Raw genomic sequence first — 14,867 nt, 5'->3', positions numbered from 1 at the left:
AATCTGGAACGACACTTTACACACATGCATTAAACCCCCTTTTCACAGAGCACGTCTCAATTGTATTTCTCCAAAAGCATGCACTGCTGATTATGCGTAATAAAAAATAAATTATTCAAAGTTAAATTAATAACGTTAAACTTAAAACTTCAAGATAACTGTTGATGCAAAACATCAAAGGGTCTGCACTCAACAGTTTATTTTGCGACACAGTTTAAACAGTATTGCACTATGAAAATGCGAACGATGTAATTAAGAACAGTGTGCTTGTGCATTTATGCAGGAATTTTAAACCATGTCACGGAAAGAATCAATCAAAATGAGGCCTTAGGCCGTCATAAAAACAAGTTATGCAATCCTTTAACCTACCGCAATAACATTTGAAAATCAAAGCTAGGTTTGTGTTCAGTATATTATCAAATATGATTCATCTAAAATCCGACATATTGAAACACATTGGTTATTTAGGATAAAAAAGCAAACATATTTATTTAATTAAATAATATGTTGAAGCAATGTCTTTTGAGACAATCAAACTGGGGAAAAATGGTACTAACTGTCGATGAAAAATAAATATATGAAGAACATTACTAAAATCTATGAGCAGTCTGTGTTTGCTTGTTGATATTAAACTAATTATGTATCGAACATTTTTGTTGTTTTTTAATTGTAACACAAAAGTTCTTTAACGAAATAGTATAAAATGTTTTACTTTTAATTTAAATGTTTTATTGTTTCTTTATAAAGTATTATTAAAATTATAATAAACAAAAAATAAATGTATTGAGTGCATGTACAAAAACAATGGACAAGTCATTTGTAATGCTGATCGTACTTGATAAGTGACACACGTACAGTCCGGACACGCTGTACATATTTGTCATCTTAACCTTTAACAATTATGACCTATAAGCTATGTACAATGGGAGTGCGAGAAACACGCCGCCTCCACCGTTGGGAAACATTTCAACACACTGTTACTTGTTAGAACTCTTACAACAGTTTTAGTTAACCGATAGGCGGGGAGGGAGGTGGGGTATCGCTACAAAGAGATTTTTTCTACGTAGGACGCCGTCATTGGCGGAAGTGGTTACCGTTAACACTAAGGGGGCGCTTATGATGAAGGTCCGGTGCTCGATACACTGTGACCACAGAGCGGTGCAAGCACACAAGAATACGATATCTAAGATTAAGAGGGGCTGTGGTTAAAGGTCTAGTTTAGACCTTGTTTACTCACCCCCCCCCCCCCCTAAATCCGGGAATTGACCCGCGTCATTCGAACATAGATCTCAATCCATATGCGTCCAACTTAGCTCCAAATCAGACTAATAAAACCCCAAACATTTGCTTGACTTAGCAGAGGACGACATTGCTCCTGACAAGACTGAGCACTGCACATGTGGTTATGGGGCTTCGCTGGTCGCATATGTCATAAGGCCCATTTTTGCAGGACGCGGCTCCGTTATATTCCTGTGTACTGGCACCCCGCTGTGGCTGCAGAGTTATACGAAATATTGCAGTAAACCACAGACAAGTCAGCTGAGGCTAAACACTAGCTATTTACGGTGGACAAATACATACATTGAGAGGAATATTGTATGGAACGACCAGAAAGCTTTTAAAATTGGGCCGCGCACTTAGAAAACGGGTCGATTCAGGTGCGTAAAAAGTGTCCGCACATGCCAATCAGGGACGACATTTTCAAAGAAGAGATTTACTTTGAACGACATATACATTTAGAGCAAAAAGTGTGGTCCCTGATTGGCCTGCGATTTACACTTATTGCATATGCATTGAGCCCATTTCACAAAGCGCTGCTCAAATTTAAAGGATTTCTTTATGGAAAGTCTGGCCTTTTCGTAAGAGATTCCACTTAGTTTATTGATTCACCATAATAGCTCATAATTTCCCACAGCATACTTAAGCCCTGTTTTCCAAGAGCGAGGTTCGTCGTGAGTGGAATGACTTACTCGGAGGTGTGCAGAATGCGGAGCCTGGAGACGACGAACTGGTGCTCACTAACGTCGGAAATACTGATTAGAGCGCCACCCCGATGCTGAAATAAGAAACATGGCAATGCTTTCACAATAGATTGTCAACGTTTGATTACTCTGAATCGAACCTCGTTCTGACAAAACTGAGCTTAATGCATGTACGTAGAATGTCGTCAAAGATTAAGCTGTGTAGCCCGCACAGGCTAATCTGGAGTTACACTGTCCCCTGAAATGAATTTTCGTTCGAAAGTGATGGCAATAAAACAAAAAATTCCATAACAGCGTAAAACGGTGTCCCTGATTAGCCTTTGCGAACTGCCGGGCTCAGTTGGGACGAAACTTTACGCACATGCATAAAGTCCAGTTTTCCGGGATCCAGACTCAACTAATAGACATCACGTAATAACAAATCATTTCCTTTGGTCGTCATGTAAGCTACATAGAACACAATTTCAGCGCACGCACCAAAACCGTTTATCTTCTTAATCATTTATGCCTAGCGACTAGAAAAAAGGCCTTGGCAAACAGCGTAGACCCAAATGAGACGCCGCATGATGCGGCGTCTCATCAGAGTCTGCGCTGTTTGCTTAAATGAATTTCTGTAAGAAATAGTCTAAATATAGAAATAAATATTCTAGGCATCCCTAATTTTGGAAAAAAATTGATCATTTTTAGAAGGATGGGAGATTCCACTAAGCATAAATGGGTTTAAGTACTCGGAACAGCTACCTTAATCGTGATCCATCTTTCCCCAAACAAGACGACCCCGAGATAGGAGCCCATGCAAGCTTGCAAATATCAAATGTTTTATCGAAATTGGCTCGTGTGGAAACATCCAAAAGTCTGTCAATGTCATGCCAAAATGAGGTCAATCGGTGTGAAGGGTTTTACAGTGCTCAGAGATAACATCAATGAAGATATCAAAGCTCTGTACGCTATATCGAGAAGTAAGTCAAAATAAATGTTCATATGAAGTCAAATGGTGTAGAGGCGTTGATTGTGTTGAAAGACATCAACTATGCAGGCGCAAGAGCTTTGTAGAAAGCAGTATTGAGATTATACGAAACGTGTATTACTTGGATGGTCGGACTTACAGGAAAATCGTTATATTCCTCGTGGCATAATCAAATACCGGGCGCTAAAAAAACGCACGCTCAATGTTTTAAACAAAAAAAAACGATATTGCTATGATGGTCGAAACCCGTTTGTGAATGATGTTTTACCATGTCAACACTCGACTTATTGTGTTCCAAATTATCATCTTACACAAAACCAGAACACACATTAACTACAATACCGGTAGCGACATAAAGCTTAACAAAAGACCCATTGACAAAGAGCGGCACTCATGCATGTCCGATATCAAAAACCTGAAGTATACAGAGCGTTGTATGGCCCAGTCAGAAACGCGATACAGGCATAAATAGTGGTTGCACACACCTGTGTACAGGTAGTTCAAAAATCGGGCCTGATTTGTAAAGAGAGCATTTAAACTCGAGTGCATCGGCATCTGCTACTGGCTACTGACTACTTTGCATGACCCGGGCATCCAAATGATGACCGGCAAATTTGGTTTAAAGCAGCATGTAGATAACACTCATGCTTGCTTGCGGGTATCAATAAATCGATCCTTATATTTAAGATTTGTTATCGAATTAAACCTATTACGGCGATACAGAATGTCAATAGCTTTTGAGCCCGGACTGCCACTGTATTGATCTAAAAATCAACATGTAAATCAATACTTAGTATGGATGTTACATGTTTAACCCTTCATTAAAATGAATCTTATCTATCTCACGTGTAATTTAGCTACATAGAGGATATGCGTTTGCTTCCGGTGTTTCAGTGAATTATTGTTCTCGGTAATTTGAGAGAGTAAATATTTTCACAAAATGCGTAAATTTACAGATAACATCATTTGCAACATCAAACCAAAAGTAAACACATTCTCTTTGTGTTAAATGCTTTAAATTTTCTTGCGTATCGGTTACACTGAAAAGGTTTTACTTTTATCCAAATTTTCAAACAAAGACATGTTATCTTTAAATAAATAATAGGCTTGAACAATCTGAAGTAAAGAATTGGCAATAAAAATATTTTGAAAATTGGCCGTTTCATAAGGAGTCCCTCTGGGAATTTGATTAAGCATAAACGTACCATCTACGTAAATTTTGTAACAAATTCTGGATGAACGCGGTCTGGGCTATATTTTGTTAAACCCGATGTTTGATGGCTTAAATGAGATCTAATTACATCTTGCTAACAAGTTTTTGGAAGACCAATTTAGGCCGTCGTGACCCTCTCAAGTTTATAAATCGTCAGAGTGTTTAAATTATCGCACATGTAAATATGAAAGCAAATACGACACTTTTGTATATGTTGTTCGACCATTTTGTATAAATTGTACCGCGTTTCTTAATGAGAAAGTTTGCAAGTATCGATTATGTAACAATCATTTGAGAATATAAAAACCAAGACGGACAAATATTAAACGTAATTAAAATATTATTAATACAATTAAAATGAATTTGGTGGTAAATATCATTACCTTTTCAAATGCAATTTTTTTTATGTAACACGTATTGGTTATATATATCTACAAGTGAAATATCGTACACTATGTACAGCTTGACTTACTTTTGAAGAGAAAAGCAAAACTGTTCTTTACAATCTTGGAATATTTATTACAATTATTGCAACACGTGTTGTTCTTTTTTTAACGCCACATAGCCAGCCCCTTTAAATGAACGAAATTAAATAAAAGTGCATATATATTATCAATTTTCTACATATTTTCACTAAACTTAAATATCAAATGACCCACTGTTAGGGATGTCTTGTTTATTTATTTCTATATTTAGACTATTTCTTATAGAATTTTTTTTAAGCAAACAGCGCAGACCTTGGTGAGAATCATGCGCCGTCTCATCTGGATCTACGCTGTTTACCAAGGCCTTTTTTCTTGACGCCAGGCATAAATGGGTTAAGAGATATTACTGACGGCGATTCATATCACGTGAAACCCGTTGCAAACATAACATGTATGTAGAGGTGTATTAGTTCTGCAATCGCTCTTCGATATTTACGTTTGACGTGACTAAAAGGTATGTGATACGCCAATTTATATAGGTTAATAGGTGCGTTGACAGGGTTGTAAATCAAACAATGTGTCATCATCCATTATTCATAGTTGGTGCATACTTCAAGCCTAATAGGTGGTGATCTACCAATTAACAATGCCAATGATCAATCTTTCAAGAAATCGAAGGTATTTATCATGTGTGTATGCTTAATATATAATAATGATGAACACACTGAAAATAATCAAATCTGACCCAAATATAATTTTTTATGAACCTTTAAATAATTGACGATTCAGTATTTCAGAAACACTTTTCAGAAGCAAATTACACGAGTAATTGTAATTAATTTAGATTCTATTAATTTGATTGACAGTCATTATGACATTAAACTAAATGCAAATTTGAAATTAACATGAAGACGTTTGTCTGATGAAACTTTTTTTCTTCCGAAAATAACTTGTGTACGAATATATTGACCTTTTGGACATTATTTATTTCAGACGTTCCGACGAAAGCAGTGACGAAGCCGTGACTTCAGACCTCATCAAATATATTAGAGGTTACAATATTCCTATGTCAAGCCTAATGTTATTTTAAGTAAAACCTTTAATTAATGTAAAACAAATAAAGTCAATAGTTTTCACGTTCGCACCCTCTTTTACCATACGTTTCTACAAACATTCTAATCTGAATGTATCTCAGAAACAATAAGAGATATGTCATGTGATATGTTCGACAAAAACAACGTACGTATCAAAGATAACTTTTGGAAACATTTTTCCGGCTACTTTTTGTTGGGTGTTACCCGCTTTCGCTCAAGTTTCTCCAATTGCCTCCAACTTTAAAATATAACGTGTGATTTCTTAGAAAACGTTAATGCTTTCCCTTCAAACAGGTCGAGAAAAAGCTTAACATAACGAGTCCCTTTAGCAAAAAACAAGTCTTCCAGGAAACCAGAATGCCTTTTTGGAGCATATCGCATTAAACCATTCCATTGGATCTCGTTCTGGGAAAAGTGTCATCCAAAATAAGCCTGTGCAGACCGCACCGGCTAATCAGAAGCTAAACCTATCGTTTAATGGTATCTTTGTTTAGAGGAGACTAAATTCGACAAAATATTCGATAAAAGGCGAAAAGAATTGTCCCTGATTTTGCCTGTGCGGACAGCACAGACTTATCTTGGATCACACCGTATGTACATGCATTAAGCCTTGTTTTCCCAGAACGACGCCCACAGTAACCTGTAGCGTTTAGCGTTGTGCTCACCCAGCAGTCGGCGTCTGCCTCCTCTATTATGAGTTTCTGGTTGCCAACGAACATGTAACACTTGGCATTAAAAAACTCCCAGCCAAGTGGACAGCCTGGAAAACAGGAAAACAAACGGCTTAAAGGAGCAAAACAAATGGCTTAAAAGGAGCAAAACAAACGGCTTAAAGGAGCACAACAAATGATTAGATTTTCACTCTGGGAAAACGGGGCGAAATGCAGGTTTGTTTAGTGTCGTCCCAGATTATCCTGTGCAGTCCGCACAATGTTATCAGGGACGACAGTCTGTTCCTTTACTTATTGTTCTCGGTGAAAATATTTCTTTTAATAGAACAATAGAAGCGGACAATGTCGTCCCTGATTAGCCTGTGCTGACTACACAGGCTAGTATTGAGCAATATTTTATGCACATGCATTAAGCCACGTTTTCACAGAGCGAGGATGATATCTGTAATTACCATCGTCAAAGCGCAATAATAAGCGTACATACACGACCAGAATAATCGTGACAATTCATTATTGGTGACACTGTTCACGTCACATCTGGTTAGCCCGTCAATTCTCATTGAAGCTGAGTTGGTTGTTAAAACATTAATACAATAACACATGTTCAGTAGAAAAACGTTACGTTCGTAATAATCAAAGAGCTATTTCAAATCCTGCCCTTATCTGATGACTCAACTCTCACAGAGCTGTTTCAAATCCTGCCCTTATCAGATGACTCAACTTTCACAGAGCTGTTTCAAATCCTTTCATGCCCTTATCAGATGACTCAACTCTCATAGAGCTGTTTCAAATCCTGCCATGCCCTTATCAGATGACTCAACTCTCACAGAGCTGTTTCAAATCCTTCCATGCCCTTATCAGATGACTCAACTCTCATAGAGCTGTTTCAAATCCTGCCATGCCCTTATCAGATGACTCAACTCTCATAGAGCTGTTTCAAATCCTGTCATGCCCTTATCAGATGACTCAACTCTCACAGAGATGTTTCAAATCCTTCCATGCCCTTATCAGATGACTCAACTCTCATAGAGCTGTTTCAAATCCTGCCATGCCCTTATCAGATGACTAAACTCTCACAGAGCTGTTTTAAATCCTGCCATGCCCTTATCAGATGACTCAACTCTCATAGAGCTGTTTCAAATCCTGCCATGCCCTTATCAGATGACTCAACTCTCACAGAGCTGTTTTAGATCCTTCCATGCCCTTATCAGATGACTCAACTCTCATAGAGCTGTTTCAAATCCTGCCATGACCTTATCAGATGACTCAACTCTCATAGAGCTGTTTCAAATCCTGCCATGCCCTTATCAGATGACTAAACTCTCACAGAGCTGTTTTAAATCCTTCCATGCCCTTATCAGATGACTCAACTCTCATAGAGCTGTTTCAAACCCTACCCTTATCAGATGACTCAACTCTCATAGAGCTGTTACAAATCTTGCCATGCCCTTATCAGATGACTCAACTCTCATAGAGCTGTTACAAATCCTGCCATGCCCTTATCAGAAGACTCAACTCTCATAGAGCTGTTACAAATCCTGCCATGCCCTTATCAGATGACTCAACTCTCATAGAGCTGTTACAAATCCTGCCATGCCCTTATCAGATGACTCAACTCTCATAGAGCTGTTACAAATCCTGCCATGCCCTTATCAGATGACTCAACTCTCATAGAGCTGTTACAAATCCTGCCATGCCCTTATCAGATGACTCAACTCTCATAGAGCTGTTACAAATCCTGCCATGCCCTTATCAGATGACTCAACTCTCATAGAGCTGTTTCACACCTGCCCTTATCAGATGACTCAACTCTCATAGAGCTGTTACAAATCCTGCCATGCCCTTATCAGATGACTCAACTCTCATAGAGCTGTTACAAATCCTGCCATGCCCTTATCAGATGACTCAACTCTCATAGAGCTGTTACAAATCCTGCCATGCCCTTATCAGATGACTCAACTCTCATAGAGCTGTTTCACACCCTGCCCTTATCAGATGACTCAACTCTCATAGAGCTGTTACAAATCCTGCCATGCCCTTATCAGATGACTCAACTCTCATAGAGCTGTTACAAATCCTGCCATGCCCTTATCAGATGACTCAACTCTCATAGAGCTGTTACAAATCCTGCCATGCCCTTATCAGATGACTCAACTCTCATAGAGCTGTTACAAATCCTGCCATGCCCTTATCAGATGACTCAACTCTCATAGAGCTGTTACAAATCCTGCCATGCCCTTATGTCGATCGTCCTTGATAAGCCTGTACAGACTGCACAGGCTAATCTGGGACGACACTGAACGCACATGCATTGAAGCCACACACCTAGCCTCTGACTTTGAAATGAAATACATGTAAATTAATACATATAGATGCAATTTGAAAGTGTGCAAACTTGTCAATTAGTATCTTTCAGACGGTACCGCTTTTAAGACCGAAATTAGGATTTATATACGAGTACGTCCATTCATTTCGACAAACGCGATTATTTTTAAGTTTTAAAGCGCAAAAAAGACGGATTTCTACCTTGTAACCACCAGATATATTCTAATTGGCATAAATAAAATTAAAACTATAGCCTAGTTAGCAATGTATTTATTATTGTTTAAACGGTACCGCTTTTAAAACCGAAAGTAGGATTTCTAGACGATTACGTCCATTTTGACAAACGCGATTCTTTTTAAGTTTTAAAGCGTAAAAAGACGGATTTCTTCCTTGTTACCACCAGATATATTCTAATTGGCATGGATAAAATATGTTTCTTATTTATACTTAAATTTACTATGCCAAATAAGGTGTGTGGCTTTAAGTGCCGTTTTCACAGAGCGTGACTCACATCTTAATGTACGTCCGATATTGGTATTGAAGCACTCTTTAAATTTATAAATGTAATATTTTTTTGGTTTATTTTTGTTTATTCAATATTTCCAATAGACATACCGTCCATGAGTATGCATAATCAAAACATAGAAACATATATTAAGACATGACATGTGAAAAGGTATAAGAAACTTTTTTTATTACAACATTTAGAATCTATTTCACAACATAATCGTAATAAATGAGGTCATCAAATTCTCATTCGTCAGAAATTGTTACATTCAAAAACAATACCATTGTTTTCATAGCCATGATTATCAAAACTAAAACACACATTTACATTTGTGGAAACATTAACACCAACGACGTATTAAACGACTAGGCTCGATAAACATATATTCTATACAAAATAAAATATAATTTTATGAATAGCAAATTCGCCCTGTCGTTATAATTAATCAACTCCCATAAGTTTAAAGGGAGTTGTTCACAGTTTTGCAAAATGACAATTTAAAAGGACATTGTCACGTGCTCATCAAAGTATGTATCCATTTTATACAAACAAGAATTGTTCGTCCATAGAAACTCATCATTCAAAATCGGAAAAGTTAAAGAATTTGTAAAGCTTTTGCTTCTGGAGGATTCGGGTTCGATACCCAAGACTGCCACATTTTTTGTTTTATCGTTTTTAGTGTGAGCGTTAGCTCACGCTATAGTAAAGAGGCAGTTTTTAAAATCTGTATGCTTCAACTACGTTAGGGACGACAACTGCAGCTGGTAAAGATAACCACTGCCTGTTTACACGTAGCAGACAGCATGTATAAGGTTTAAGAGCTTGTTCAACGATATAGGCCAGTCTAGTGTCTATAACAGCTTGTGCGATTACATTTGCCACTGTTTATCTTTGAAATCTGTACATATTGGCTGCTTTCAGGGAAAACGGGTTTTAAGGCTGCATTAAAAGTCTGTCATGTTGGCAAAATTGTTGCCCAATAATTTAAAGAAAATAGATACAGTATTAGATTCACATAACACAACATGTACATGATTATAGGCTTGTTATTGTTTAACAAGGAAACAAAATTCTAACGATGGTTGCCAGTGCGGCAACCAATTGTGAAAAAAAGAGACATATTGTTGTTATTTTGTCTACGTTATATCTATAACATAAATATGAGGATAAACAGTGCACACATATCTCAACCTGTGCTTTAAGACACACTCTTTATAAATTTGAATGGGTTGTGTTCATTTCAAACTTGCAATATAAAAAGCTATAACATAATTTTTTAAACTGAAGTGCGTCTAAGATTATGCGATAGCGAACACTTCCGTGCCTTCAGCGCTTTGATTCTAGTTGTTATACGTATTCAAAATTATCCCGAGTATGCGAGGTTTTAAGTAGTCAATTAATGACATATTTAAAAGCACACAAATCTGTGATCAAGTCCGTTTAAAAAACTTGAAAAGCGTTTGCCCCGCGGTAAATTAATGACCTGACAATCGGTTGAAGAAAAATACATGTGTTCTGGCGAACGGTAGCATAAGCGTTGAATCTACTTGTACGGTGTTATTTCCTGCTCAACAAGAAGTCGCTTTGACGCATCATGTATTTCAAAGGTAGCATTGTTATATTACGCTGATTTATGCAAGAGACTTGCATTTTTCTCATGCTAAGGTAAATAATCAGTATTGCAGTATATCATTCGGTATGCAATTATTGTCCAGCAACCAACTTTAAAAGCCATATACAAAAATATATCGGATTTTTTGTTAAATCATTTAAATTTATTAATGAAGGTTCAATTTATAAAAGTTTAACGTTAAACATGTATTCAGACACTAAATTTCTTGTGTCAATAAATGCGTTTGTTTTGACCCATGATATTCCAAAGACAGAAATCATACTTCAAACCTGTGTCACTTACTGCCATATAACCAGCGTCATACGAAAATGGTTTCTATGCCATATGCAACCATCGTCGCTCTAGGGGTCGTATTTCAGAAGCATCTTAAGTTAAATTTTATTCTTATCCTTATATTGAGAATTTTTCTTAAGTGTTTCATTTCATATTGCAATAGATTGGCATCAAGATATATATTTAAATAGCATCTTTTTCCTTATTTAGTAAAGAAATACAAAACATTGTAAATTTGAACTTAAGTGAAATTATTTAAGAAATGACTTAAGATGTTTCTGGAATACCACCCCGGTTATCGAAATCGCACAGTCTGGACAGGAGCTTCGCTGCCCAAGTTCTTGCTCATCATAAGAGTTTCGTTTTAGCAACAGTCCGATGCACAAGAATCATAGTTTATGTGGCGACGATGGTGGTTTTTTTAAGGAACGATGGTGACGACGGGGATGATGATAATGACGATGAGGAGGAGGAAGATGATAAGAAGAGGAAGGAGGATTTACAAAATTCATATGTTCTGTTTAAAATGTTGGCATATTGGTATTTATTTTAGCAGAGCATTATTAAAATAAAAAAAAAGCAAAACCTGGATGGTTCTTACTTAATTGCTATTGACTCCTGCAACTGTTATTTTTCTGCCTGACACACATTCAAACATAGGGTCATTGCACTTCGACGTTATCAAATCTTTTGAAATTCCTGCCTAAGCCTTCAAACTCATGGCGAGCAATCTTTCTCCATTTTGGGCCATTTTATCATTCAAATTATCTTTTTTCGTGTTAAGTAGGACAGCAATCCATAAGAACTCACTGATGATATTTAATTTATCAGTAAAATAAAGCCCAATAGTAGGCCAATGTCAACTTGAGGTCATTGGCAGGTATGTTTAAAGTGTTTAAAATATCATCCTTGCAAATATCAAAACTTTTAAGCAAGTTATATTGATGTTGAGTCAAACTATCTTTTTTGGTTCATCTCGCACGGACAGACGTACGAACGAATAGAAAATGTAAGTGACGGACATAAAATTCAATGTGTTGGGAAGTCAGAGAGGTGATTTGTAAGATTTGTTTAAATCTATACATATACAACTTCTGTTTCTACAAACTACATTCGAAAAATATTATTGGATAAAATCCATCATGCAAGTATGGTGTTGTCAGAATTTGAATAAGTCGAGAAGGTTGTGTGTAGTCGTGTCGAAGCTACTTGGTACAACCAATCGACATTATCTGAAAAGCAAGATGATGATGATGATGATGATGATGGTGATGATGATGATGATGATGATGATTATGATGATGATGATGATGTTGATGTTGATGATGATTTGCGCATTTAATTGACTAAATAGCTAGTGTATTTTTAAACGATGCTTTGAGGATCAAGCGTTTCCGTGGGGCGGACACGTTTGCATTTTTAACAATTCTAAACAAATAATTGGTTTATTCTAAGCGATACTATATGGTTGAAAACGTGTTTATCTAGTCAAAGTACCAATCTTTGCCTTAATGGTTTGCAAGTAGTATACACAACCATACAACTACCTTAATAAAAAATTCAAGAGCTGCGCTTGGCAAGGTTTCAACGGAGTTCAAAGTGATGCCGTAACATTAATGATGACAGTTTAAAACAAGTCATTCATACACTCGGTTTAGTAGTCTAGCGCGTATCCTAGCCACAACATGTTCTCCGTCAGCTAATATATCAAAGGACTGAGAGCGATATTAAGATTTTGATAAATTTTTTGTTTTTGTTTCGTCACTTAAAAATGGTATACGGGTATTGTTTCATTTATTCGTTAGTAAAATGCAAAAACTTTTATATATCATAAGATAACTATAACGGGAATTTCGGTAAGTTACACACACTTTACGACAGTTTTCTTCGTTAAATTGTGGTAATAGTAATACAAAAACACCCTCTTCAATTGTATTTACCGATGTGATTTACGAAAATATTAACAAAACTTTGTTTTCACATGGATCATTTTAGAACTTTCTAATAACAGAAGTAATAACATTGATTTTCGACGCAATATATGAAATTAATAAATTAATATAACTGAAAAAGCAAAACAACAAATTTGATCATTTTCTGAAATAAATAAGTGCTGTACAACGAGGCTCTCGGTCAGACTGCATCATGAACAATACGATCTTGCGGGTACCGGCAACCCGCAAAATACCACGTGTTATGGTGGTTTGCGTAATAACAATTTTACAACGATATTCTAACTATGATTAACATTAACATTGTATTTTTTCACATTTTGACACAACATTGCGATTTATAAAAGAGATTTATATCACTTACGTAGAGCGGGCACCTAAATCTTTAGTGTTTTTACATATAAACGTAGTATCATACATATTTGACGTTGCTAATAGGACATTTATTTATCTTAATAATTTCAAGTGCCACACAAAGAATAAGATGGGTCATATTCTGAAATAAATTAACATTCTATAAATCCGGTTTTCGGTTATTCTACATATTGAAGCCGCTAATCGCACTTTTCAAAATCACGTTTCGGCTTTGGAAATTGTATAAATTAAACGCCCTCATCGACTTTATGTGTAACATTAACGCCATAGAACCCGTTGAATATTTTTGTTTATACGTTATTTCGAATTAAATAAACGAAACTCTTAAACATATATTGTGAAACCGACAATCAGCTTGTATATGGAAATGGCGGACAACCCAAAAGCAACGGTCTCCCAAGTTTATTGATCGCTATTGGTCGTTCGGTGTTTAGATAAGGTTCGAGTTTGATTGACAGTTGGCGAGATTTAAGATGTGTTTGAATGTAGGTTACAGGCTGATCTAGTGAGTGGTTGCATTTGGGGCCCCTAAAAAAAGGAGAATAGGTTCCGCTCAATCACTTGATTTTGTATGGAGCATATCGAACATATGTGTTCTTTTGCGCTTTTTTGACTTCCCTTTACTTCAGTTCCGACGCGTTCTTTATGCAAGAGATAAACAACTTACAACGAAATAACAAAAATATCATATCGTATCGGTGTTATATACGTATAATTCGGTGTACTTAACCTGGTCGTTTAGAAAGTAAAGCAATATTAGCCGCAGGCAAGGGTCATGTTTTGACCACTGGTATTCGTGTAGACAGCAGGGTGAGTAAACAACCATAATTGTACGTCCGACTGCGTTAAACACATGTAGTTATTACTGCAGGAGTATTAAGGGCAATTGCGCACTTATGACAGCCGTATTTAACGAAGAGACATGTTTACAGATTGGCACGTGGTCATATGTTTAAACATTTCGTCAAACATTCTTAGACTTAATGTGGTTTTATAACTATAAATATTAAAATGCAGTTTCGTTTTTACTGACTGTAATTTTCAGTTGAGCTCGTTTAGATAATATAAAGCGTCCGTATATAAAAAGCTTATCATAACTGACAGTTAAAAATATTCCATCGATGTTCCCGGAAGCACATGACTTTTGTTGGTGATCACCATACCGGACAGGTGGGATAACCTCTGGGTACTCCGACTCCCTCCAAACACACACAACGCAAGACCGCACCAATAATTAAATTATTTTAAAGTGACAACTAAATAGTTGGAAATTGCAGCTATAATAAAAAAATCGTCCCAATGTTCGTGAGTCTAGTAAGTTCATTAAACTTTTGCATGCTGGGAAATTTGACGTCTGCTAAAAAGTCGTCTGCTGAATTTCTAAAATTAGCATTTTCTTCTGTTTTTTTCAAAGAATACTATTAGAATAGCAAACAGTTTGGATCCTGA

At 36.5% G+C, this 14,867-nt stretch overlaps 1 protein-coding gene across 1 annotated transcript in view; it reads right to left on the bottom strand.

Moving 5' to 3' along the window:
- Window positions 1-14,867, bottom strand: part of LOC127831505 (contactin-like) — a 61,498-nt gene that overhangs the window by 29,515 nt on the left and 17,116 nt on the right. Inside the window, exons 2-3 of the mRNA XM_052356490.1 lie at window positions 6,347-6,441; window positions 1,971-2,056 (exon numbers count right to left, since the gene is read on the bottom strand). Of these exons, the coding sequence (XP_052212450.1) occupies window positions 1,971-2,056; window positions 6,347-6,441 (181 nt within the window). The remainder of the gene's footprint in view (window positions 1-1,970; window positions 2,057-6,346; window positions 6,442-14,867) is intronic.

Source organism: Dreissena polymorpha, chromosome 5 (assembly GCF_020536995.1).
Source record: "Dreissena polymorpha isolate Duluth1 chromosome 5, UMN_Dpol_1.0, whole genome shotgun sequence".
Taxonomy (NCBI): domain Eukaryota; kingdom Metazoa; phylum Mollusca; class Bivalvia; order Myida; family Dreissenidae; genus Dreissena; species Dreissena polymorpha.
Note: the sequence above shows the minus strand (reverse complement) of the source record. Positions and strands in the feature narration are given on the sequence as shown.